The 10,944-nt window shown below is 44.0% G+C and overlaps 1 protein-coding gene across 2 annotated transcripts in view; it reads right to left on the reverse strand.

Moving 5' to 3' along the window:
* The window catches only part of ARID5B (AT-rich interaction domain 5B), a 207,678-nt gene extending 198,444 nt beyond the window's left edge, over nt 1-9,234 (reverse strand). Inside the window, exons 1-2 of one of the 2 annotated variants that reach the window (XM_027840531.1) lie at nt 9,191-9,234; nt 8,503-8,757 (exon numbers count right to left, since the gene is read on the reverse strand). In XM_027840531.1, coding sequence (XP_027696332.1) covers nt 8,503-8,757; nt 9,191-9,211 — 276 coding nt within the window. In that variant the 5' untranslated portion in view covers nt 9,212-9,234. Of the gene's footprint in view, nt 1-8,502; nt 8,895-9,190 lie in introns of those variants that run through there. The other variant, XM_027840530.1, reaches the window with a different exon arrangement.
* Nucleotides 9,235-10,944: the final 1,710 nt, after the last annotated feature.

Below are 10,944 nucleotides of genomic sequence, written 5' to 3' on the forward strand. Positions count from 1 at the left end.
ACACACACACACACACACACACACACACACACACACACACACACACAGCTAGCTATACATCTGCATAGGTACCAATATGGAGAATTGTTAAGCAAGAGATATAATTATCCAAACAGTACCAGTCTCGGTGATAAATGCCAAATGTACATCTCAAACGCTGCTAACAGTGTATTTGATTTCAGAAGCAGAATTAATTTACGCCAAGTGCGTGTTGGGGATTGATGGCATTAGCATGATTCGAAAGCACACTTTGATAGTCATAATATGCATGTTTGAAATGTGTTGTCATTAGTGATGTTGACAGACCAGGATGCGAGATACACATGCCGTGGGCTGAGGCTCCGATTCTAATCTCCAACCAGCAGACAAGTATCACAGTGTAGCTTGAAAAATCCATTATTCTACAAGTGCAGGGGACCAGATTTTTCAAGAAATGCAGGAGCCCATGACCACATTTCTGAGAGGCAAATGAATCCTCAAGCCAGTGATCAATACATTTGTTTTAAATTTCTTTAAAAACCAATCCTATCAAGAATCGCCAACAATGCTATTATTCTGAGTGAAAAAATGGAAAACATCCAACTGTCCATAGTATAAAAAATGACGGACAAATGCTTTTGATTCTAGCAATTATATTCTGGATATTGGTAAAAATGAGACGTTGATAAATGAGCTGTGGGTCATGTATCACTAAGACTCTACTATGAACAACAGCACTCTGATCAATAATTAATAACAATTTATTTGTAAGAGTGGACTCCTGTACATCATTAAATATAACATTTCCTTACTTCTAGCCTAACAGTTCAAACATCAATGGAGATTTTAATTGCTTATAATTTGGACTTGATGGAAAACGTGTGGCCCAGTTAAAAACGATCATCCTTAAACGCTTGTGAATGTCATTTGACAACAATCACTCAACACAAAGGCCACTACCATAGCCAAGGTCAAGTATTTAAACAGGCTATCTTCCCCCACCCCTTCCCCCAAACTGTTGCACTTTTCAAGCTGAGCCCACGTGGGAGAGCTCCCATTTAAACAAGAGAAGCTTCACATATTAACTATAATGGTGTGAAGTCAATGCCCTCCTAATCCTTTGTTTAATCATCAGTTGGCCTTTTTGTAGAACCTAAGCACTATACCTACATTATCTTACCTGAGCTTCACAACAATCTTGTGAGGGCAGATACAACTGATCTTATTACACCCCTCCCCCCGACATTTTACAGATCAAGAAATCGAGGTTCAGAAAGGTAGTGATTTGTCATTTAGGATTTCAATTCACATCTTCCTGCCTCCAAGTCCTTTTATACCCAACATCACAATGAAAAATATACAGAGACACTTAAAATTTATATATAGTGTCTTAAATTTTCCAACATGCTTTATACACACTACCCTATTTGAGTGATTCCCACTCCTAGAAAGCAATACACACATATAACGTGTGTGTGGGCAATTATGTGGACGAAGGAGGCATGACCCATGTGAAACTGGGTGCCAAATATTTATATGCAGGTAAACCGTTGTTAGGCAAAAAGGTGATGTAGTGCACAGAGTGCCAGGCCTAGAGTCAGGAAGACTCATCTTCCTAAGTTCAAATCTGTTTTCAGACACTAGTTGTGTGATGCTGGGCAAGTCCCTTAACCCTGTTTGCCTCAGTTTCTTCATCCGCAAAATGAGCTGGAGAAGGAAATGGCAAACCATTCCAGTTTCTTTGCCAAGAAAATCCCAAATGGGGTCACGAAGAGTCAGACGCAACTGAAACAACAAAACAACCAACAACCTCAAATTGTTGTAGGCCCCCTGCTGGGAAGAAGGCATAAAAGAAATCAGACTAAGAACAGAAAGCTTCACTCTGGCTGCCAAACAATGGTACAGTAGAAAGAGTACATGGCTTTGGGATCAGAAGACTTGGGTTCCAATGCTGCCTCTCTCACTTGTTCCCTCAGTGACCTTGGGTAAATCATGGACTTTGGTTTCCCCATCTGTAAAGTGAGGGGTCTAAACAAGAAGGTCTCTAAGGCTTCTTCGAGCTGTAAATCTGTAACCTTGGGCTCCTATGTTTGGGTATAGGAACATATCCAGAAATGGCTAATGTTTATATTCAGTGACTTTAAATGTGTCAAACATACAACCCAAAACAAAAACTCCTGTTGGCAAAGACCCAAAATAGTAAGGGGCCAAGATAGATTCTCATCATGAGCCAGAGGCCTAGATGTGCACATTATTTGGTTAAACACAGAAGCTGGACCTTCTTAAAAAAAAATCTACTGGACTTAGATAAATTAGCCTTTCTCTGAATGATTACACTTATTTCTGGACCACACAACCCAGCACTTCATTAGATAATGTCTTATATTGTTCTCTCCCAAAACAATCAGAATCAAAGTTGATCCAAAGGACAGTGGAGTACGTCTGCATGATGGGTATAATAAACACAGTACTAAAGATGACTTGAGCTTGAACAGTGGTGTAAAAGATACAAATAAGGACATATATGAGTGGAAAAGGAGGTGGGTCGGTGACAGAACAGGCATAAGGAAAGGGTAGCTCAAGTGTTGACCTGGTACCCATGAAATATGAAAAGAAGCCTTCTAGTTGGGTGGCTCCAGAATGGAAAATTTAGAAAGATTTAGGCAAGAATGGCATGGAATAAGAAGGAATGGATAAGCTCCCATCTAATCCAGAAAACAAATTAAATGGAAAACCAATAAAACCACAGATGCACCTCAGTATTATTTTCTAATTGTTTTATGTCTGTTCATTTAACTTCCTCAAGCACATTATAAATTCAAAGACAGAGGGCTGTTTTGTTCATCTACGTATCTCCTACAATAACTAGCAAAGTGGTAGGTAGGTACATACGGAATGTAATACATGCATTTACTCATTGAGTGACTAAATGTGGATGATATAAACATTGCTACAGTTTAAATTTAACCCATTTAAAAAAAACTCATGATACAACATAGTATGTATTCACTTCAAAAGTTAATATACTAAGCTATGATTTTTCAGTGACTTTGGTCAGTCACAAACTCTTTGGGCCTCAGTTTCCTAATCAGTAAAATGAGAGGGTTTGACTAAACGTCTTCTAAGGTCCCATCTGGATTAAATCTATGACCCTATGATCCACCATTGGGGTCTACAGAGAGGGGAGTCCCAGGTTCAAATACCACAGAAGATCACTGCCCTAGACTGTTTCAACTTCTAAATAAGAATGAGCAACAGGTGTACATACACCAACCTGGCATTTGGGGGGGATTCAAAGGCCAAGCCACTCTGCAAGAAATGCCCTCCCCATCATGTGGCCCTACTGTAGCAAAGGTCAAGCTGTTAGATGAAAATGCCTTACCAAAGGAAATACCTTTAAATATTTAATATAAATTTGATATTTTAGCAATTAACAATAAAATCAGCTCAAACATCTCAAAGAAATTCCCTCCCAAACACTCAATTCGTGAATTCTCAAAGCTGAGGAGATAGCTGTCCAAGAGCACAAATACCTCTTCTTTTTCATTTGGGCCCTGTCTAGACAACTCCAATCTCATAGTCAACTTTAGCTCTCCTACTGAAAATTGAGTTAATGTGGATGTTTGACATCACAGTTTTGTAAATGTAGACCGAACAACTAGGTAACCACAGTCTCAATTTCTTCCAGAATTGACTATATATTCTGGAATCATGGAGATAATACCACATTAGGGAAAAGCAGAGGCAAGCAAGCACATTTTAGGACAGCTGGTGGGAATGCAAAAGCCATTGCCATGGTAGATGACTCACACAAAGGGTTGAGTACCAATGCTGTCATTAGGGCCAGAGCCTGATTGGCTCTGGGAAGCCTTGGATCTAAAGTTTGAGAAGCTAGGTTGGAATTTTGGCTCAGCTGCTTAGAGAGTATCACAGATCAGGAGCAGGTAGAGGACATCAGGTGCGAAGTTAGGTGTATAGTCGATACAGTGCTGGGCCTGGAGTCAGGAAGACTCATCTTCCTGAGTTCAAATTTGGCCTCAGATACTTACTAGCTGTGTGACCCTGGGCAAGTCACTGAAACCTGTTTGCCTCAGTTCCCTCATCTATAAAATGAGCTAGAGAAGGAAATGGCAAACCACTCCAGGATTTTTTGCCAAGAAAACCCCAAATGGGGGTCACAGAGAGTCAGACGTGACTAAACAACAAGGCATCTCAGAGAATATCTAGTACAGTCCCCTTATTTTACGGATAGGAAACGGGGGATAAGGAATTTGTCCAAGATGACATAAGCAATAACTGTGAGGTACATGATTTAAACCCTGATTTTATTGCTCTTGGGCAGGTGCTCTTTCCTCTGTATCATGTTCCCAAATCTGTACCAATCCTGGGTAAATTACTTATTCCCTCAAACCTCAGTTTCTTTCTCAGTAAAATGAGGGGGTTAGACCAGATGATGGCAAAATAAACCTATTAATTCGAACCCAAATTCTCCCTTATTAGTAGGACACCCAAACTCTAAGCTCTTCAGAAACATTACTTTGCTAATCCTTATCCAAAGAGAGGCAGTCCATCAGCATGCCTTTTCTTTCCCCCCACCCTCAGGACCAGGCATACTGCTGGCCAGGCTTAAATAGGAACCTGAGAGTTGTCTGCAAGCCTATTTCAAGAGGCTATAAAATTGCCATTAAACGAAGCTAAGCACTCGGCAACTTGAAAATAAATGTCATCAGAAGTTACCAAGTAACAAAACTGTTGCCCGCCTACTTTGCCATTTTCCTTCTCTGAAAAGCAAATGGCTGAAAGTTTCAATTGTGAGAAATTATCGATAAAATTTAACCCCTTCTGGGCACTGGACTGCCATCCATTCCTTTGGCAATGATTATGGAGAAAAAAATTGTATGATTGGCTGCATTAATGGCTCTTACATTGGCCATCATTTACAAACATGCCTACAAATGAAGCTTTTTGCTCTTTGGAGGTAACATGGAGTACACACACACACGAGGTATTACAATAATTACTACATGTTATTGTTGTCCATGGGAACCTCAGACTAGCTCTTAGCTGAACTCTTAGGATAGAGACAATTGGTCCGCTAACCAACCATGTTACTCATACCCAGCACCAAATGACCTTTGACACAGCACACTGACAATTGTGAAACGTACAAGATTACAAGCTTCCATAATATGATATATACAATGTGGAGCTATGGGGAATAGCTTTCTCTCTAACAACTGCGATCTGCCAAGTCTTGCAACAAATATCTCTATATTTCCAGAAGTCTAACAAAGATAACAGGGTGTTTCCATTAAGGAAACAAGAAACAAGCAAACAAACGAAACCCTAGCCCAAAACTAGCCCTAAGTGTCCTTTAGGAATAGATGCTAATGTCAGTTACATAAAGGAATTATTACCCTCCACCGAGTTACTTAAAATAAACTGTGCTCTGCTGATTAAAAGTACTAAATGTTTTCCTTAAGTAACAAAGTATAAATCACTAAGAAGCTTTTCATTTTCGTTACCCATTTAAACACCAAATTTATCATTCAGAACTATTTAACATCAATAATAAAAATCATTTCAATGTATATAAACAAGTTAATGGAGTAAGTGAAAATAAAGTACATTTGTTAATGGGAGTGTGATGTTGCCCTCTCTAGGTCCTGGCTCTCAGTGCCAGTTTCTGTAGGCTCTCAGCCAAAGAAGCATGAGCTCTCGCTGCTGCTGCTGCTGCTGCTGCTGCTGCGTCTGCTGCTGCTGCTGCTAGTCTGCTAATGAATGACTAACTTAGGCCAGGGGGGAAATGACATCACCAGGGTGGAAAACCGATCCGCATTGGGAAACTTTCTACCTGCTCTAACATTTTTCATAATTATTATACACAATGCAACCCACATTTGCATAATTTTAAGGCGTGTCATTATTTGCGACTGAAAATTGTTTTAATATGGCTGGATAATTCACAATGACATCAGCTGAGGTCCTAATGAAATATACAAGCATAATCATACAGCTAATTACCAGCCATGTTAGCATTAAAAAACAAATCATGCATAATATTAGAGGACGTATATGCAGCTGAGAATTATAAATAGAGTCATCTCCCCTCTTCTCTTCCCCCCTCCCAGTTTTCCTTTAAATGGTAAGATTAATTTTCTCAGGTAAGGTGTCTCACAGTAACAACACGAGCTGATCATTAAAATGGCTCATTTCCCTCTAATAAACAAAGAAAAAGTAGGGTGGTGTTTTTTTTTTAAATAGTCACTGTCAGCAGTTTTTTTTTTTTAAAGCAAATTCAAACCTTCAGCTGCTCTATTTTTCACCCGCAAGCTAAGCCTCTCCATTGAATCAGCCAAACAGAAATTAAAACCTGTACCATAGTGGGGTCAACACCAAGTCTTTAAAAAGATCGCAATTCCAATTTCGAAGGTGACCACAAAATATCCCGTAAAACACTGAATAATTTCCTCTCGGGTTTAGTCAGAAGTCTATTAGACTCCAGTTCTTTTTTCTGGATATTTAATCCTTCCCTTTTTCCAGATCACAGGCCATGTTGAAGTAATAAATTTGAAAAGCAAATAATAAGGAATCGGGAGGGGGAGGGGAAAGGGGAAAGGGAGGGAGACAGCTGCACAGAAAAGTTGGACAGGGGGAGGGGACAGAGGGAGATCGAGAGAGGGGAGGGATCAACCTGTAGGTGGATTTCAAGGTTGGCTCCACGTTCCCAAACATCGTTTCTTAAATTGCTGACAGACACCAGACAATATGGACAGTTAGGACAAAAAAGTGGACCATGGGGAGGGAGTGAAGGGGAGGGATTCCTGTTTCAGAACAGGCAAATCGTAGGGCAAACACTGGACAAACTACAGTAATTAACAAACATATAATACTGAAGGGTAATTGGATACTGGGGGGGGGGGGGTGGCGTCTTAGAAAAGTACAATTACTCCGGCAGACTCAGGAATGCTGAAGGGACTGGCCAGCGCTCTCTCTAGGAGGAGTTAATGGGGACCCATTAATATCCGAGCCTTACACCTACCTCGCACCTCGGGCGCCTGCCTGCCCCCCGGTTAGTTAGTTGCTTTCAGCCACAATCTGATTGCCCTGACCTTTCTTTCACTTAGAACAACAGCAGCAGCAGCAGTAACTCGCCAGGCCGTCAGTCAGTCGTATTGCCCATCGCGCTGCGGGTACACCATCAACACCAAAATAGCTCCCCAGCAGTCACCCGGCGCAGGCACGCAGGCAGGCAGGCAGGCGGGCAGGCGGGCGGGCGGGGAAGCAGCTGACGCCAGAAGCCCGCAGAACTGCGGTCACCCGTGCAATTACAGCTCGGGAAGGTGGCAGGCTGGGCGGGAGGCGGCCGAGCCCAGACATCGGGACTGGCCATGTCCTCCCAGGGATCGGGACCGGTCACCGCTGGGGCCAGGTCTGGCTCCCGGGGGTGGCCCATTCCTGCACCCGAGGAAAAAACGTGACGAGAGGCTCTTCTCCCTACCTACAGGCACCCCCACTCTTCACCAGGGCGACCGTCTGGGAGAGGAAATGACTGGACTTTCAGGGTTAGTGTGAGAGTCACACACCGCTCCCCCACCTCCTCCTCACTCCCCCCCCACCCCAATCTCCTTTTTGGAAAAGGGCCACTTTTCGTGGAGTCATTTAAAGGGAGTCCAGGCAATAGCTCGCGGAGGGGGGAGGGGAGGAGGGGACGGGAGGGGGTGGGGTGCAGTGCGGGGCGGGGGGGGGGCGGAGAGGAGAGGGAGAGATAGTTGTTAATGCTTAACGTGTTTGTGCGGGTTACTCGACTGCTTTGAAATACGCCCAGGCAGACCTGCAAGTTATTTGAATGTATTATCCCAGTACCTGTCATTTATCACTTTATTCAACACGTCTTTGCCAGCTCAATAGCTTTTGATCCCAACTCAGCCCTCCATTTCGTAATTTCCGCCCTCTTAAACATATCAAATATTAAAAAAAAAAGAAGAAAGAAAGAAAGAAAAAGAAACGTGAATATCGAAACCCACCGAACAGAAATCCACCCAGCCCTGGCTGAGCCAGACACCAAGGTAATACATACAGAGAGAGGCTGGGAGGAAAGAGAGGAGGGGAAGGGAGAGGGGAGACCAGGAGACAGGGAGAGATCTCAGCAAAAATACAAAAAGCATGTGACGTTCAGACAGCAAGCAGCAGCCAGGGCACTAACAGACACACACACACACACACACACACACACTCCTCCAACAAACCCCCTCTCCAACAAGTTATTTGATCATTACTGGAAAATCAGCAGTTGGACCTTCTTTGTAAAGCTGACAGCCAAAAAACTCTGACAACGGCAAAAAAAAAAAAAAAAAAAAAAATCGCTCCAGCCCCAGAGAGTGGCGCTACCCCTTTAAAAAAAAAGGCTCGACCACGCCGCTCCCTGCAGAAGTGAACACATACAGTATATTTCAAGCTCGCCCTGTAATAAGCGTTACTAGAAAAATAACAGAAAAGAGAGACAAGAGATAGGTTTACCACCTCGCCATGGTCGCTATTCCTGCCCTGGGGAGTGTCTTCTGGGAGGAAATAAAGTTTGGAGCTGGATAAAAGTTGTCGGCTAGTCCTCTCTTCCCACAACAGCTGCAGCTCGGCTATGCAAATCGGATCCTTTGGCTTACATCTTACAAAGAAAAAGTCGCCAAGGGACAAAATTCTTGGTCTGCCTTCAAGGTGGAACTGAAAAGCCTTGTAGAAAATGTACGGTCCGTGCAAGCCACACGGAGAGCCGACCCACTGCAGGGGAGAAAACAATCGTGTAAATAAGACAATCATCGTTCCGCATACACAGAGATAGACACACACTCACGCTTACACACACAGGCACACACATACAGAGTCACCCATCAGATATTAGCTGGGTGGAAAAATATATCGAGATTACACACAATATCGGCCTCCCCTAAAACCCCCACCCACACCCCCTCCCCCTTTTTCAGCCCCTCTCCACCCCCCCCACCCCCATCCCAGAAGGTAAAATTAAATATGTATGTAGAATGTGTGCAGGAATTTTGGGAAAACAATAAAAATGATTTGGGGAGCTGCAGAGGGCAAAAGTTTGGTGGAAAGTTTGTGGGGGGCTCCGGGGGGGTGTAGGGGTGCGGGCGGGCTGCGGGCCGGGGGGCGGCGGGGCGGCCGGGGGCCGGGGGAGCGGAGCCGAGCAAAATACCTGGAGTGAGCTGAGCTCCATCTCGACGTTCTGAATTGATTGAACTCAACATTCTCTCCAAACTTGTTGGCTTGAATGGATTGCATCAGGTCCTGGCAGGGAAAAGCATTCTCGCCCTCTAGCAGGCTCGGCGTCTCAATATAAAATCAAGCCCACCCCTCCCTGCCTCCACCAAAATTACCAAAAAGGGTTCCTAATATTTCTCCGGCCCCCCAACTTTCCCCGGGTGGCCCAAAGACCCAGCTCTGCCCCGAAGAGCCGGTGATCAAATTCACAATCTCGAAAGAGACTGGGTTGGAGACGGGGGACAGAGCGGATGGATCAAGGCAAAATGCGTGTCCCGGCCCTAAGAAAAATAAACGACCCCCCAAATCTGCGTCCGCCTTGCATGGGGTTTCCTGTAAATGGAAATGGGGGCTCGCACCCCGCGGTTTCTCTTTTTTGGGGGGCCGAGTGTGGTGGTGCTCGTTCATGCATCTGCCAGGACCTGCTTATATATGTCTAATATAAAGAACGTTTCCTGCAGAGATTCAGGGGCGCCCGCCGCTCTTTAGCAGATCTGATTTTATTAGACATGTAGATTTGTTTGATAGTTAAATTACGCTTCCTCACTGCCATGTTTTCAAGAACTAATCTGTTAAATTATCTTTTGATGCCTATTTACACGGAAGGGAAAAGTGGGTTATCGATTATATAAACATATAAATATTAATGCATTTGTTCGCTTTGCAAAAAAAAAAAAACACTCGGGAAAAGCACACACAGGGAAAGGCAAGTGAACCCAGTGTGCACACACACACACACACACACACATCCACGGGATTTTTCTTTTATTTGTTGTTGTTGTTGGGTGTTTTTTCTCCCCCAAACAATATTGAACGGACACCGACTGCTTTTAGGGACTGAAACAATAAACGGTGCATGATAAATCAATAAACGCGAGCAGTGGGTCTGCTCAGAACAGGAATCCAGGCTCCCGGTTCTGCGTGTGCATTCTTTAATTTTAAAGTATATACACTAGGACGTGTTTACAATGCTGATGGACGCCAAGGGCGCTCTCAAATGATAATGTGTTTATATAACCCAGTGCTACAGCCATAATATACTAACTCTCTCTCTCACACACACATCCCTCACCCCCTCCCAAAAGACAGAAGGGAAAGGGAGGGGAGGGGAGAAGGAGGGAGGGGGAGGAGGAGGGGGGTCTTCCTCCGGGTAATAGTTGGAAGGGGGGGGGGGGGGGGAATCCATTTGCAAACTAGTTAAATACAACTAGAAATTAAGCTGTTTAAAACCGGGGGCACGAACCGTGAGACAATAAAGGCTTTAAATGCGTATATTTATTGTTCTGGAGCCCTGGAGCACTGGGAGGTTTGCATTCAGGGTTATTATGCAAACACAGAGAAACTTAAGAGCGTCGGAACAAGGAACAGGCAGAGAGACTGACTGCATAGCCCAGCTCCGATCCAGCTGCCGGGGTTCTAAGTGTCTAGCTTACATTTTCGCAGTGGTGATGTAAAATGGTATACTCTCGCCGCCCGCCCACCCCCCCCCCCCCCCCCCCTCCCCCCCCCCCCCCCCCCCCCCCCGCCAGCTCTCCCCCACCCCCCTCCAATTTTATTATATTGGCAACAATCCTACTAAAGTAGGTCTGGCATGTTAAAAAGTAAACATGTAATATATGGGGAATAAGGTCTGTATAGTATGACAGTTGAAACTTGATCTGTGATAAAATTACAGGATGTTGAAATTAC

The sequence above is a fragment of the Vombatus ursinus genome, unplaced genomic scaffold (assembly GCF_900497805.2).
Source record: "Vombatus ursinus unplaced genomic scaffold, bare-nosed wombat genome assembly UNPS02014847.1, whole genome shotgun sequence".
Lineage (NCBI taxonomy): Eukaryota > Metazoa > Chordata > Mammalia > Diprotodontia > Vombatidae > Vombatus > Vombatus ursinus.